A 14,131-nucleotide genomic window follows, 5' to 3' on the forward strand; every position below is an offset into this window, starting at 1 on the left:
AACATGAAAGTGTCCAAGTCCCCATCTTTGTCCAGCAGGGGGAAGTTCTCCGTCCGCAGTTTGGGAATCTGGATCTCTGGATACTCGCATAGGGCTGAGGAGGGCTGTTGGAGCTGGAGCACTCGTAGCTGATGCTCACGCTCTGCTTGCTCGTGACGCTCTGTAGCTGCCGTGAAGATCTCATAGGAAGCCTGTTCTCCGGCCTGGAGACGGTGTAGGGCAGAAAACCACAGAAATAAGATAATAATGCACTTATTAAAGCAGATGCAAGCACTATATATGGACTAAGTCCTCAGGACTTAGTCCATATATAGTGCTTGCATCTGCTTTAATAAGTGCATTATTATCTTATTTCTGTGGTTTTCTTCAATAATATGGCCAGGGACATCCGCAAATTTGTATCATATTGTGCAGGATGTTTTTATCTTAGTTTTTTCAGTGATTTTTTTGACGGTGTAGGGCAGCCTGTAGGAGAGCAGCCGAGCCTGCCTCGCTGGGGGGATGGGCAGGTGGAGTGCGGGCTACACCGCCAGCAACTGGCTCCTTGGGGAGCTTTGGCTCTGCCATTTGGCTGGGCTTTGAAGCAGGGCCGCCCTGTGGAGTTCACTACCTCTGCTATCTGACAGCAGATGGCTGATGTGGGAACATGGCTGACAGTAAATAATAATCCATATTCCTCACAAGGTTAAACTACAATTATGTGGCCGCAATGAGCAATGGCACAGGGAACATTTCTCGAGTAGAGGCAAGAATAGATTCAATGAAATTCCAGCAAATTTTAGAAGAAAACATAACTGTAAAAAAGCTGAAGTCAAAAAGAGGATGGCTTCTAAAAATGCATAAGGATCCTAAACACACCTCCAAATCCACCATAGACTACCTCAAAAGGCGCAAGCTGAAGGTTTACCATGTCCCTCACAGTCCCCTGATCTGCTGAAGGTTTTCCCTGGCCCTCATAGTCCCCTGATCTGCTAAAGGTTTTACCATGGCCCTCATAGTCCCCTGATCTGCTGAAGGTTTTATAATGGCCCTCATAGTCCCCTGATCTGCTGAAGGTTTTACCATGGCCCTCATGGTCCCCTGATCTGCTGAAGGTTTTACCATGGCCCTCATAGTCCCCTGATCTGCTGAAGGTTTTACCATGGCCCTCACAGTCCCCTGATCTGCTGAAGGTTTTACCATGACCCTCACAGTCCCCTGATCTGCTGAAGGTTTTACCATGGCCCTCATAGTCCCCTGATCTGCTGAAGGTTTTCCCTGGCCCTCATAGTCCCCTGATCTGCTGAAGGTTTTACCATGGCCCTCATGGTCCCCTGATCTGCTGAAGGTTTTACCATGGCCCTTATAGTCTCCTGATCTGCTGAAGGTTTTACCATGGCCCTCATAGTCTCCTGATCTGCTGAAGGTTTTACCATGGCCCTCATGGTCCCCTGATCTGCTGAAGGTTTTACCATGGCCCTCATGGTCCCCTGATCTGCTGAAGGTTTTACCATGGCCCTCATGGTCCCCTGATCTGCTGAAGGTTTTACCATGGCCCTCATAGTCTCCTGATCTGCTGAAGGTTTTACCATGGTCCTCATAGTCCCCTGATCTGCTGAAGGTTTACCATGGCCCTCATAGTCCCCTGATCTGCTGACGTTTTACCATGGCCCTCACAGCCCCCTCAGCTGGAGACTGATCAGGAACCTCATAGAACTGGAAGATGTCTGCAAGGAAAAATGGAGGAAAATCCCTCAAACAAGAACTGAAAGACTCTTGGCTGCTACAAAAAGTGTTTACAAGCTGTGATACTTGCCAAATGGGGTACTACTAGGTACTTTCCATGCAGGGGGCCCAAAGTTTTGCATGCCACTGTATATGCTTGTACATAAGGGGGTGGTAGTATAGTAGTTTTATATTTGTACATAAGGAGCAGTTATTATAGTAGTCCTCACCTGTGTGCTCCAGTCTGTAGTCACGGTTCCATTGATGATGAAAGTCACTGACATGTCGATCTCCAGATCCTTGATGTCACAGGTCACTCTGAGACATGTTCCCACTGAGCAGTTCTGAGGACAGAGATAATGGTCAGGACTGTTCATACTCGCACAGTTGCTATCACTCTCCTGTACTAGTAATGATGTCTTTGAGATTCTGAACTTTTTCTTCACTTTTTTACTTTGACTACAATTGTGGTTACTTTATCTGCACTGCCCTTTCTCGCACACACACTGCCCTTACATGCACTGCCCTTTCTCGCACACACACTGCCCTTACATGCACTGCCCTTTCTCGCGCACACACTGCCCTTACATGCACTGCCCTTTCTCGCGCACACACTGCCCTTACATGCACTGCCCTTTCTCGCGCACACACTGCCCTTACATGCACTGCCCTTTCTCGCGCACACACTGCCCTTACATGCACTGCCCTTTCTCGCGCACACACTGCCCTTACATGCACTGCCCTTTCTCGCGCACACACTGCCCTTACATGCACTGCCCTTTCTCGCACACACTGCCCTTACATGCACTGCCCTTTCTCGCGCACACACTGCCCTTACATGCACTGCCGTTTCTCGCGCACACACTGCCCTTACATGCACTGCCCTTTCTCTCGCACACACTGCCCTTACATGCACTGCCCTTTCTCTCGCACACACTGCCCTTACATGCACTGCCCTTTCTCTCGCACACACTGCCCTTACATGCACTGCCCTTTCTCGCGCACACACTGCCCTTACATGCACTGCCCTTTCTCGCGCACACACTGCCCTTACATGCACTGCCCTTTCTCGCACACACTGCCCTTACATGCACTGCCCTTTCTCGCACACACACCTCCCTTACATGCACTGCCCTTTCTCGCGCACACACCTCCCTTACATGCACTGCCCTTTCTCGCACACACACCTCCCTTACATGCACTGCCCTTTCTCGCACACACCTCCCTTACATGCACTGCCCTTTCTCGCACACACCTCCCTTACATTGCACTGCCCTTTCTCGCACACACACCTCCCTTACATGCACTGCCCTTTCTCTCGCACACACCTCCCTTACATGCACTGCCCTTTCTCGCACACACTGCCCTTACATGCACTGCCCTTTCTCGCGCACACACTGCCCTTACATGCACTGCCCTTTCTCGCGCACACTGCCCTTACATGCACTGCCCTTTCTCGCACACACACCTCCCTTACATGCACTGCCCTTTCTCGCACACACACCTCCCTTACATGCACTGCCCTTTCTCGCACACACTGCCCTTACATGCACTGCCCTTTCTCGCGCACACACTGCCCTTACATGCACTGCCCTTTCTCGCACACACTGCCCTTACATGCACTGCCCTTTCTCGCGCACACACTGCCCTTACATGCACTGCCCTTTCTCGCACACACTGCCCTTACATGCACTGCCCTTTCTCGCGCACACACCTCCCTTACATGCACTGCCCTTTCTCGCGCACACACCTCCCTTACATGCACTGCCCTTTCTCGCGCACACACCTCCCTTACATGCACTGCCCTTTCTCGCGCACACACCTCCCTTACATGCACTGCCCTTTCTCGCGCACACACCTCCCTTACATGCACTGCCCTTTCTCGCGCACACACCTCCCTTACATGCACTGCCCTTTCTCGCGCACACACCTCCCTTACATGCACTGCCCTTTCTCGCGCACACACCTCCCTTACATGCACTGCCCTTTCTCGCGCACACACCTCCCTTACATGCACTGCCCTTTCTCGCACACACACCTCCCTTACATGCACTGCCCTTTCTCGCGCACACACCTCCCTTACATGCACTGCCCTTTCTCGCGCACACACTGCCCTTACATGCACTGCCCTTTCTCGCGCACACACTGCCCTTACATGCACTGCCCTTTCTCGCGCACACACTGCCCTTACATGCACTGCCCTTTCTCGCGCACACACTGCCCTTACATGCACTGCCCTTTCTCGCGCACACACTGCCCTTACATGCACTGCCCTTTCTCTCACTGCTCTTGCACGTGCTGCCCTTTCTTTCACCGGCCTTGCATGCACTGCCTTTTCTCGCACCGCCCTTGCATGCGCTGCCGTTTCTCGCGCCGCCCTTGCATGCGCTGCCGTTTCTCGCGCCGCCCTTGCATGCGCTGCCGTTTCTCGCGCCGCCCTTGCATGCGCTGCCCTTTCTCGCACCGCCCTTGCATACGCTGCCCTTTCTTGCACACACTGCCCTTTCTCGCACCGTCCTTATGCTACAGTCCCACAATAGTGAAATGGCCATGAAAAACGGGCACAATGACTGTTTTATGGCCATTTTTCAAGCCATTTTGTATTTTTTTTATGGATAATTCTCATTGGCCTTTTTTTTTTTTCTTGAAATCCTAACCCTAATGTCCCACCGATTGGCCCCCAACGATAATAATCTGCAGTATTTTTTTATGCTGAAAAAACCCCAAACCTCCATCACTTGCACATGCGGGGACACCCACTCTACACTGAAGGCAGAAGGACCTGATGATCCCAGTGTGGTGACATCATTATGCCAGGAGCGTCAGGTCCTTCTGCATCCTGGGAGGAGTATGTGTGAGAGTACCCCAGTGCATACCAGTGGATGAGTTTTTTATTTTATTTTTTTTAACCCCTGAAAGGCTACTTTTTCACCATGTACTTGTTTTTAACGGCTGTTACACATGTGCACCCCTGTCTAAACATCCATTAAAACTGTCCCATTGATTTCATGAAAACTGTAGGAAATGTCCTGTTTTTTTTAACAGCACCATAGATTTCAATGGGTGTGAAAAAAGCTGTGTGAATATAGCCTTCCATGAGGTTTGTGGCAGTCATACACAGAGTCTACAAACCCTGGAGATCCTTCACAAGTAGGTTCTTCAGCCTTTGGAGACTCTTGGTCTTGACCGGTTCAGCCAGAGGTGCTGCTGCTGGAATTATCCTCCTCCTGTCCTTGACCTGAGCCTTGTACAGACGGATTTCATATCTGAAGCCACAAAGTCGTCTCCCTTCATACTCACTAGAACTGGATTTATTTTCATCATTTCCTGAAAGTTCTCAGCTCCTGATGTCTCCTCGATCTTCATACAATTGGAAAGCTCTGGCTGGAGGAGAACAGGGAAGAAGAGATTTCTGCTCTGTAGTTACATGTGCTTCATGGCTACTCCACCAAAACCAAGACTAACGATTGCACTGACGGCATGGATGGGAAACACTTTGCTGTGATTTTCACTGCAGCATTACCTTCCATCTGGTTTTGTAGATCTACACAGCCGTATGGCCGATGCTTCTGGGTACTTTGTTTATCGTCTGATCCCTGACTGCTTGCATCTCCTCTCCTGTTGCCGACCCGGATTGTCGGACCTTGCTCCTGTGCCGGCTGCCTTGACCCTTTGCTTGTCCTGACTACGTCTCTGCATCATCCTCTGGTTCCTGTCATGTTGCTCCTGGTCATGACCCTGCCGGTTTACTTCGTCTGTACTGTCGGTACCTTCTCAGGTACCTCCTGGTCTGCCTGGACCAGCTGTCACTGACTGGTTTACGCTCTGGAGTAGCCCCAGGAAACTACAGACGGTCAAGCCTATCCTCACCATCTGAGGCTCTAGTGCAGTGATGGCTAACCTTGGCACTCCAGCTGTGGTGAAACTACGACTCCCAGCATGCTCCATTTATTTCTACAGGGTTCTGAGAGCAGCCAACACTGCTCTAGTGAAATCTGGGTAGTCGCTTAGTCACACCCCTCTTAGTCACAGTGGGTTCACATCCGCTGTTCTGTAATACCCTCGGTGGATATATAAGGTGTGATAGGCTGTCTGCACACATATCCCTCAGTGGGTATATAAGGTGTGATAGGCTGTCTGCACACATATCCCTCAGTGGGTATATAAGGTGTGATAGGCTGTCTGCACACATATCCCTCGGTGGGTATATAAGGTGTGATAGGCTGTTTGCACACATATCCCTCGTTGGGTATATAAGGTGTGATAGGCTGTCTGCACACATATCCCTCAGTGGGTATATAAGGTGTGATAGGCTGTCTGCACACATATCCCTCAGTGGGTATATAAGGTGTGATAGGCTGTCTGCACACATATCCCTCGGTGGGTATATAAGGTGTGATAGGCTGTTTGCACACATATCTCTCGTGGTATATAAGGTGTGATAGGCTGTCTGCACACATATCCCTCGGTGGGTATATAAGGTGTGTGATAGGCTGTCTGCACACATATCCCTCGGTGGGTATATAAGGTGTGTGATAGGCTGTCTGCACACATATCCCTCGGTGGGTATATAAGGTGTGATAGGCTGTCTGCACACATATCCCTCAGTGGGTATATAAGGTGTGATAGGCTGTCTGCACACATATCCCTCAGTGAGTATACAAGGTGTGATAGGCTGTCTGCACACACATCCCTCGGTGGGTATATAAGGTGTGATAGGCTGTCTGCACACATATCCCTCAGTGGGTATATAAGGTGTGTGATAGGCTGTCTGCACACATATCCCTCAGTGAGTATACAAGGTGTGATAGGCTGTCTGCACACACATCCCTCGGTGGGTATATAAGGTGTGATAGGCTGTCTGCACACATATCCCTCTGTGGGTATATAAGGTGTGTGATAGGCTGTCTGCACACATATCCCTCAGTGGGTATATAAGGTGTGATAGGCTGTCTGCACACATATCCCTCAGTGAGTATATAAGGTGTGATAGGCTGTCTGCACACATATCCCTCGGTGGGTATATAAGGTGTGATAGGCTGTCTGCACACATATCTCTCAGTGGGTATATAAGGTGTGATTGTCACGGAATGTGTACAGGTAACAAGGCAAAGCAACATGTATAAACGACTCGCTGGATCCAAAAACTAAGGAACCAAGGGAGACCCCTGCAGAAGACCTGGCACTTTCCCTGGCTGCTCAGCCTATGCAAAGATCCGAATGGTGGAGGTTTGCATATCCACGAACCTTGACTATAAAGCCCTGAGCACCCTACAATAGTGAGGGGACACGACCACCGGCTCCCTACACAAGACACGGAGGGAGTCAGGGTCACCTGGGATCCAGCAAACAGATATTAACAGATAAAGGTACACTTAGCTTAGAAGCAAACAGGAGGACAGAGTCAGCGTGCACACACACTCCAGGAAGTAATATAAGCCGCCCAGAAAAGCATTCTGGGGAGGCATTTAAAGGGAAGCAATTAACACATGACAGCTGAGAGAGGCTGACGAGAGGAGGAGCTGAATACCACAACACAGAAACTCAAGGAGGAGGTTCTGAAAGGCCTCTGTCAGAGCTTCTCAGCTGTCTGGTTGTGACAGTACCCCTCCCTCTACGAGTGGACTCCGGACACTCAGAACCCACCTTCTCAGGATGGGACCTATGGAAAGCCCTGATGAGACGAGAGGCCTTAATGTCCGTCACTGGGACCCACATCCTCTCCTCAGGACCATACCCCTCCCACTGAACAAGGTACTGAAGAGAACCGCGGACAAGACGAGAATCCACAATCCTAGATACCTGAAATTCAAGATTCCCATCAACCATAATCGGAGGAGGAGGCAAAGGCGAGGGTACAATGGGTTGAACATAAGGTTTCAATAAGGACTTATGAAAAACATTATGGATCTTCCAAGTCTGAGGAAGATCAAGACGGTATGCAACAGGATTGATGACAGACAGGATTTTGTAAGGACCAATAAACCTAGGACCCAACTTCCAGGAGGGAACCTTCAATTTGATATTCTTAGTAGACAACCACACCAGATCACCAACATTCAGGTCCGGACCAAGCACACGTCTCTTATCAGCCACACGCTTATATCTCTCACTCATGCTCTTTAGATTATCTTGAATCTTTTGCCAAATAGATGACAAAGACGAGGAGAATCTGTCCTCATCAGGTAAACCAGAAGACCCCTCTCCCGAGAAAGTCCCAAACTGTGGATGAAACCCATATGCACCAAAAAATGGTGACTTATCAGAGGACTCCTGACGACGGTTATTTAAAGCAAACTCAGCAAGGGACAAAAAAGAACACCAATCCTCTTGATTCTCCGCCACAAAACAACGCAGATATGTCTCCAGATTCTGATTGACGCGCTCTGTCTGGCCATTCGACTGCGGGTGGAAAGCAGAAGAGAATGACAACCGAACCCCCAAGCGAGAACAGAAAGCCTTCCAGAATCTGGAAACAAACTGCGTGCCCCTATCAGAGACTATGTCTGAAGGAATACCGTGCAATTTGACAATGTAATCAACAAATACCTGCGCCAGCGTCTTAGCATTGGGCAAACCAGGAAAAGGGATGAAATGCACCATTTTGCTAAAACGGTCCTCCACCACCAGAATCACAGTCTTCCCCGAGGAACGAGGCAGGTCCGTTATAAAGTCCATGGACAGATGTGTCCAAGGACGGGAAGGAATGGGGAAGGGAAGGAGAGGACCTGATGGCCGTGAATGAGGGACTTTGGCACGAGCGCAAGTCTCGCAGGCTGCCACAAAACCCTCAACCGACTTACGAAGCGCAGGCCACCAGAATCTCCGAGCGATGAGATCCAGTGTGGCTCTTACCCCCGGGTGCCCAGCAAGGACCGTATCGTGGTGTTCTTTAAAAATCTTGTGTCTTAAAGCGAGAGGCACAAACAACCTCCCAGGAGGACAAGGATCAGGAGCCTCTGACTGGGCTGCCTGCACCTCTGCCTCCAATTCAGGAAAAAGAGCAGAGACCACCACACCTTCAGCCAAAATGGGACCCGGGTCTTCAAAATTCCCGCCTCCCGGAAAACAACGTGACAGGGCATCTGCCTTCACATTCTTAACTCCAGGGCGGAACGTGACAACAAAATTGAACCTAGAAAAGAACAACGACCATCTGGCCTGTCTCGGGTTCAGACGCTTGGCTGACTCCAAGTAGGCCAGATTTTTATGGTCAGTAAATACGGTAATAGGGTGTCTGGCTCCCTCTAGCCAATGGCGCCATTCCTCAAAAGCCAACTTGATGGCCAACAATTCCCTATCTCCCACATCGTAATTTCTCTCTGCGGAGGAGAGTTTTCTTGAGAAAAAGGCACATGGTCGCCAATTGGCAGGAGAGGAACCCTGAGATAAGACCGCCCCCACACCCACCTCAGAAGCATCAACCTCAACTATGAAGGGTAACGAAACATCAGGTTGCACCAAGATGGGAGCGGAAGCAAAACTCTCCTTGATATCAGAAAAAGCCTTACGCGCCTCTACTGACCAAGAAGAAAAATCTACCCCCTTTCTGGTCATATCAGTGAGTGGTTTAACAATAGAAGAATAATTCAAAATGAACTTCCTGTAATAATTGGCAAAGCCCAAAAAACGCATCAGCGCCTTCTGATTCTCAGGAAGCTCCCACTCAAGCACAGCGCGGACCTTCTCGGGGTCCATGCGAAAACCAGAAGCAGAGAGAAGAAACCCCAGAAATTGAATTTCTGGAACCGCAAACACACATTTTTCCAGTTTCGCATATAATTTATTCTCCCGCAGGATGAGCAAGACCTGACGTAAATGTTCCTTATGAGTTTTGAAATCAGGAAAAAAAATCAAAATGTCATCCAAATACACCAATACAAATTTTCCCATCAAATGATAAAAAATGCTGTTCACGAAATGCTGAAAAACGGCTGGGGCATTCATCAAACCAAAAGGCATAACCAAATTCTCAAAATGGCCCTCAGGGGTATTGAAGGCCGTCTTCCATTCGTCCCCTTCTCTGACCCTGACCAGGTTGTATGCCCCTCTTAGATCTAATTTGGAAAAGACTTTAGCCCCAACAACCTGGTTAAACAGGTCCGGGATCAGAGGAAGCGGATAAGGGTCACGAATTGTGATATTGTTCAGCTCCTTGAAATCCAGACAAGGTCTTAAAGAACCATCTTTTTTCTTAACAAAGAAAAAACCAGCGGCAACAGGTGACTTCGAGGGTCGTATGTGTCCCTTTCTCAGACTCTCAGAGATATAAGCACGCATAGCGATCCTCTCAGGTTGGGAAAGATTGTATAAACGAGATTTAGGCAGCTTGGCGTCTGGGATGAGATTAATAGGGCAATCGTACTCCCTGTGCGGGGGCAAATCCTGAACACCACTCTCAGAGAAGACATCCGAAAATTCAGAGAGAAAAGATGGTACAGTCTTAGTAGCAACCTCAGAAACAGATGTCATGAGGCAATTCTCTCTGCAAAAGTCACTCCAACCATTTATTTGCCTCGCTTGCCAATCAATGGTGGGGTTATGTTTAGTGAGCCAGGGTAGCCCCAACACCAGAGGGGTGGGCAAACCGCTAAGGACGAAACATGACACATCCTCAACATGAGCATCACTCACAATTAAACGGATATCGTGAACTATGCCCTTTAATGATTTCTGAGAAAGTGGAGCGGAATCGATAGCAAATACAGGAATATCCTTTCTCAAAGCGCACACCTGGAAACCATGAGTTATCGCAAAGTGATTATCAATGAGATTGACAGCTGCTCCACTATCCACAAAAATCTCACAAAAAATGTTCTTGCTCTCTAGCGCCACCCTAGCCGGCAGGACAAAACGGGAACTACAAGCAAACGGAAAATCTTCAATCTCCGCCTCAATCCTGCCAATAGTAACAGACGGAACTTTTTTCAAAGATTTTTTCCTCTTTGTTTCTTTATTACACCCAGAGAACTGCCTGAATCTCCTAGAGGGACAAATATTTGCCAAATGATTAATACCTCCACAACAAAAACAAACCTTCCCATGTGGGCTGAATCTTCTATTGTCAGAAGCAATCAACCCCAGCTGCATGGGCTCCTGCTCAGAAGGGGCTGAAAGCGACTGAGACCCCTGCGCACAGAATGGGACCGCTGCACTGTCCTGGGACTGAGTATGACAGGAAGGAGATATCTCTCCTCTCTCTCTAAGACGCCTGTCAATACGAACGGCCTGAGACATGGCAGAGTCCAAAGAAATAGGCCTCTCATGAAAGGCAAATGCATCTTTCAATCCCTCTGAAAGACCATGGCAAAATTGACTTCGGAGTGCAGCATCATTCCAACCAGTATCAGCTGCCCATCTCCGAAATTCTGAGCAGTATATTTCTGCGGATTGTTTACCCTGGCATAGGAGACGTAGTCTAGACTCCGCCAGAGCAATACGATCCGGATCATCATATATCTGACCCAGGGCTAAAAAGAATTCATCCACTGAACGGAGGGGCCGTGCCCCCTCCGGCAGCGAAAAGGCCCAGGACTGAGCGTTACCCCTGAGCAGCGATATAATGATCCCCACCCTCCGTTCCTCATCACCAGAGGAGTGGGGAAGAAGGCGAAAATGGAGTTTGCAAGCCTCTCTAAAACGCACAAAATTCTCACTACCCCCGGAGAACGTATCCGGGAGCGAGATCTTAGGCTCAGAACAAGCTCCATGAACGCAAGCTGAACCGGTCACTTGAAGCTGAGAAAAAGTCTTACGGAGGTCAGCTACCTCCAATGAAAGACCCTGGAAGCGTTCAGCCAAAAGTGAAACCGGATCCATGCTTGAGACGGTTTTGGCGGCTTATAATGTCACGGAATGTGTACAGGTAACAAGGCAAAGCAACATGCATATATGACTCGCTGGATCCCAAAGCTAAGGAACCAAGGGGAGACCCCTGCAGAAGACCTGGCACTTTCCCTGGCTGCTCAGCCTATGCAAAGATCCGAATGGTGGAGGTTTGCATATCCACGAACCTTGACTATAAAGCCCTGAGCACCCTACAATAGTGAGGGGACACGACCACCGGCTCCCTACACAAGACACGGAGGGAGTCAGGGTCACCTGGGATCCAGCAAACAGATATTAACAGATAAAGGTACACTTAGCTCAGAAGCAAACAGGAGGACAGATCAGCGTGCACACACACTCCAGGAAGTAATATAAGCCGCCCAGAAAAGCATTCTGGGGAGGCATTTAAAGGGAAGCAATTAACACATGACAGCTGAGAGAGGCTAACGAGAGGAGGAACTGAATACCACAACACAGAAATTCAAGGAGGAGGTTCTGAAAGGCCTCTGTCAGAGCTTCTCAGCTGTCTGGTTGTGACAGTGATAGGCTGTCTGCACACATATCCCTCGGTGGGTATATAAGGTGTGTGATAGGCTGTCTGCACACATATCCCTCGGGGGGTACAATAGGGTTGTGATAGGCTGTCTGCACACATATCCCTCGGTGGGTATATAAGGTGTGTGATAGGCTGTCTGCACACATATCCCTCAGTGGGTATATAAGGTGTGATAGGCTGTCTGCACACATATCCCTCGGTAGGTATATAAGGTGTGATAGGCTGTCTGCACACATATCCCTCAGTGGGTATATAAGGTGTGATAGGCTGTCTGCACACATATCCCTCGGTAGGTATATAAGGTGTGATAGGCTGTCTGCACACATATCCCTCGGTGGGTATATAAGGTGTGTGATAGGCTGTCTGCACACATATCCCTTATGGGTATATAAGGTGTGTGATAGGCTGTCTGCCCACATATCCCTCAGTGGGTATATAAGGTGTAATAGGCTGTCTGCATACATATCCCTCGGTGGGTATATATGGTGTGTGATAGGCTATCTGCACACATATCCCTCGGTGAGTATACAAGGTGTGATAGGCTGTCTGCACACATATCCCTTGGTGGGTATATAAGGTGTGATAGGCTGTCTGCACACATATCCCTCAGTGAGTATACAAGGTGTGATAGGCTGTCTGCACACATATCCCTCGGTAGGTATATAAGGTGTGATAGGCTGTCTGCACACATATCCCTCGTTGGGTATATAAAGTGTGTGATAGGCTGTCTGCACACATATCCCTCGGTGGGTATATAAGGTGTGATAGGCTGTCTGCACACATATCCCTCGGTGGGTATATAAGGTGTGATAGGCTGTCTGCACACACATCCCTCGGTGGGTATATAAGGTGTGATAGGCTGTCTGCATACATATCCCTCGGTGGGTATATATGGTGTGTGATAGGCTGTCTGCACACATATCCCTCAGTGGGTATATAAGGTGTGATAGGCTGTCTGCACACATATCCCTCAGTGAGTATATAAGGTGTGATAGGCTGTCTGCACACATATCCCTCGGTGGGTATATAAGGTGTGATAGGCTGTCTGCACACATATCTCTCAGTGGGTATATAAGGTGTGATAGGCTGTCTGCACACATATCCCTCGGTGGGTATATAAGGTGTGTGATAGGCTGTCTGCACACATATCCCTCGGGGGGTACAATAGGGTTGTGATAGGCTGTCTGCACACATATCCCTCGGTGGGTATATATGGTGTGTGATAGGCTATCTGCACACATATCCCTCAGTGAGTATACAAGGTGTGATAGGCTGTCTGCACACATATCCCTTGGTGGGTATATAAGGTGTGATAGGCTGTCTGCACACATATCCCTCAGTGAGTATACAAGGTGTGATAGGCTGTCTGCACACATATCCCTCGGTAGGTATATAAGGTGTGATAGGCTGTCTGCACACATATTCCTCAGTGGGTATATAAGGTGTGATAGGCTGTCTGCACACATATCCCTTGGTGGGTATATAAGGTGTGATAGGCTGTCTGCACACATATCCCTCAGTGAGTATACAAGGTGTGATAGGCTGTCTGCACACATATCCCTCGGTAGGTATATAAGGTGTGATAGGCTGTCTGCACACATATTCCTCAGTGGGTATATAAGGTGTGATAGGCTGTCTGCACACATATCCCTCGTTGGGTATATAAAGTGTGTGATAGGCTGTCTGCACACATATCCCTCGGTGGGTATATAAGGTGTGATAGGCTGTCTGCACACATATCCCTCGGTGGGTATATAAGGTGTGATAGACTGTCTGCACACATATCCCTCGTTGGGTATATAAAGTGTGTGATAGGCTGTCTGCACACACATCCCTCGGTGGGTATATAAGGTGTGATAGGCTGTCTGCACACATATCCCTCGGTGGGTATATAAGGTGTGATAGGCTGTCTGCACACATATCCCTTGGTGGAATATAAGGTGTGATAGGCTATCTGTACACATCCCTCAGTGGGTATATAAGGTGTGTAATAGACTGTCTGCACACATATCCCTCGGTGGGTATATATGGTGTGTGATAGGC

General features: G+C 48.9%; 1 protein-coding gene across 1 annotated transcript in view; it reads right to left on the reverse strand.

Moving 5' to 3' along the window:
- Positions 1–84: 84 nt before the first annotated feature.
- LOC122922822 (integrin alpha-M-like) overlaps positions 85–14,131 on the reverse strand; it is a gene marked incomplete at its 3' end in the record, with an annotated part of 59,366 nt that continues 45,319 nt past the window's right edge. The window contains exons 26-28 of the mRNA XM_044273572.1: positions 5,005–5,088; positions 1,905–2,048; positions 85–203 (exon numbers count right to left, since the gene is read on the reverse strand). Of these exons, the coding sequence (XP_044129507.1) occupies positions 85–203; positions 1,905–2,048; positions 5,005–5,088 (347 nt within the window). The remainder of the gene's footprint in view (positions 204–1,904; positions 2,049–5,004; positions 5,089–14,131) is intronic.

Source organism: Bufo gargarizans, unplaced genomic scaffold (genome assembly GCF_014858855.1).
Source record: "Bufo gargarizans isolate SCDJY-AF-19 unplaced genomic scaffold, ASM1485885v1 fragScaff_scaffold_767_pilon, whole genome shotgun sequence".
Taxonomy (NCBI): Eukaryota; Metazoa; Chordata; class Amphibia; order Anura; family Bufonidae; genus Bufo; species Bufo gargarizans.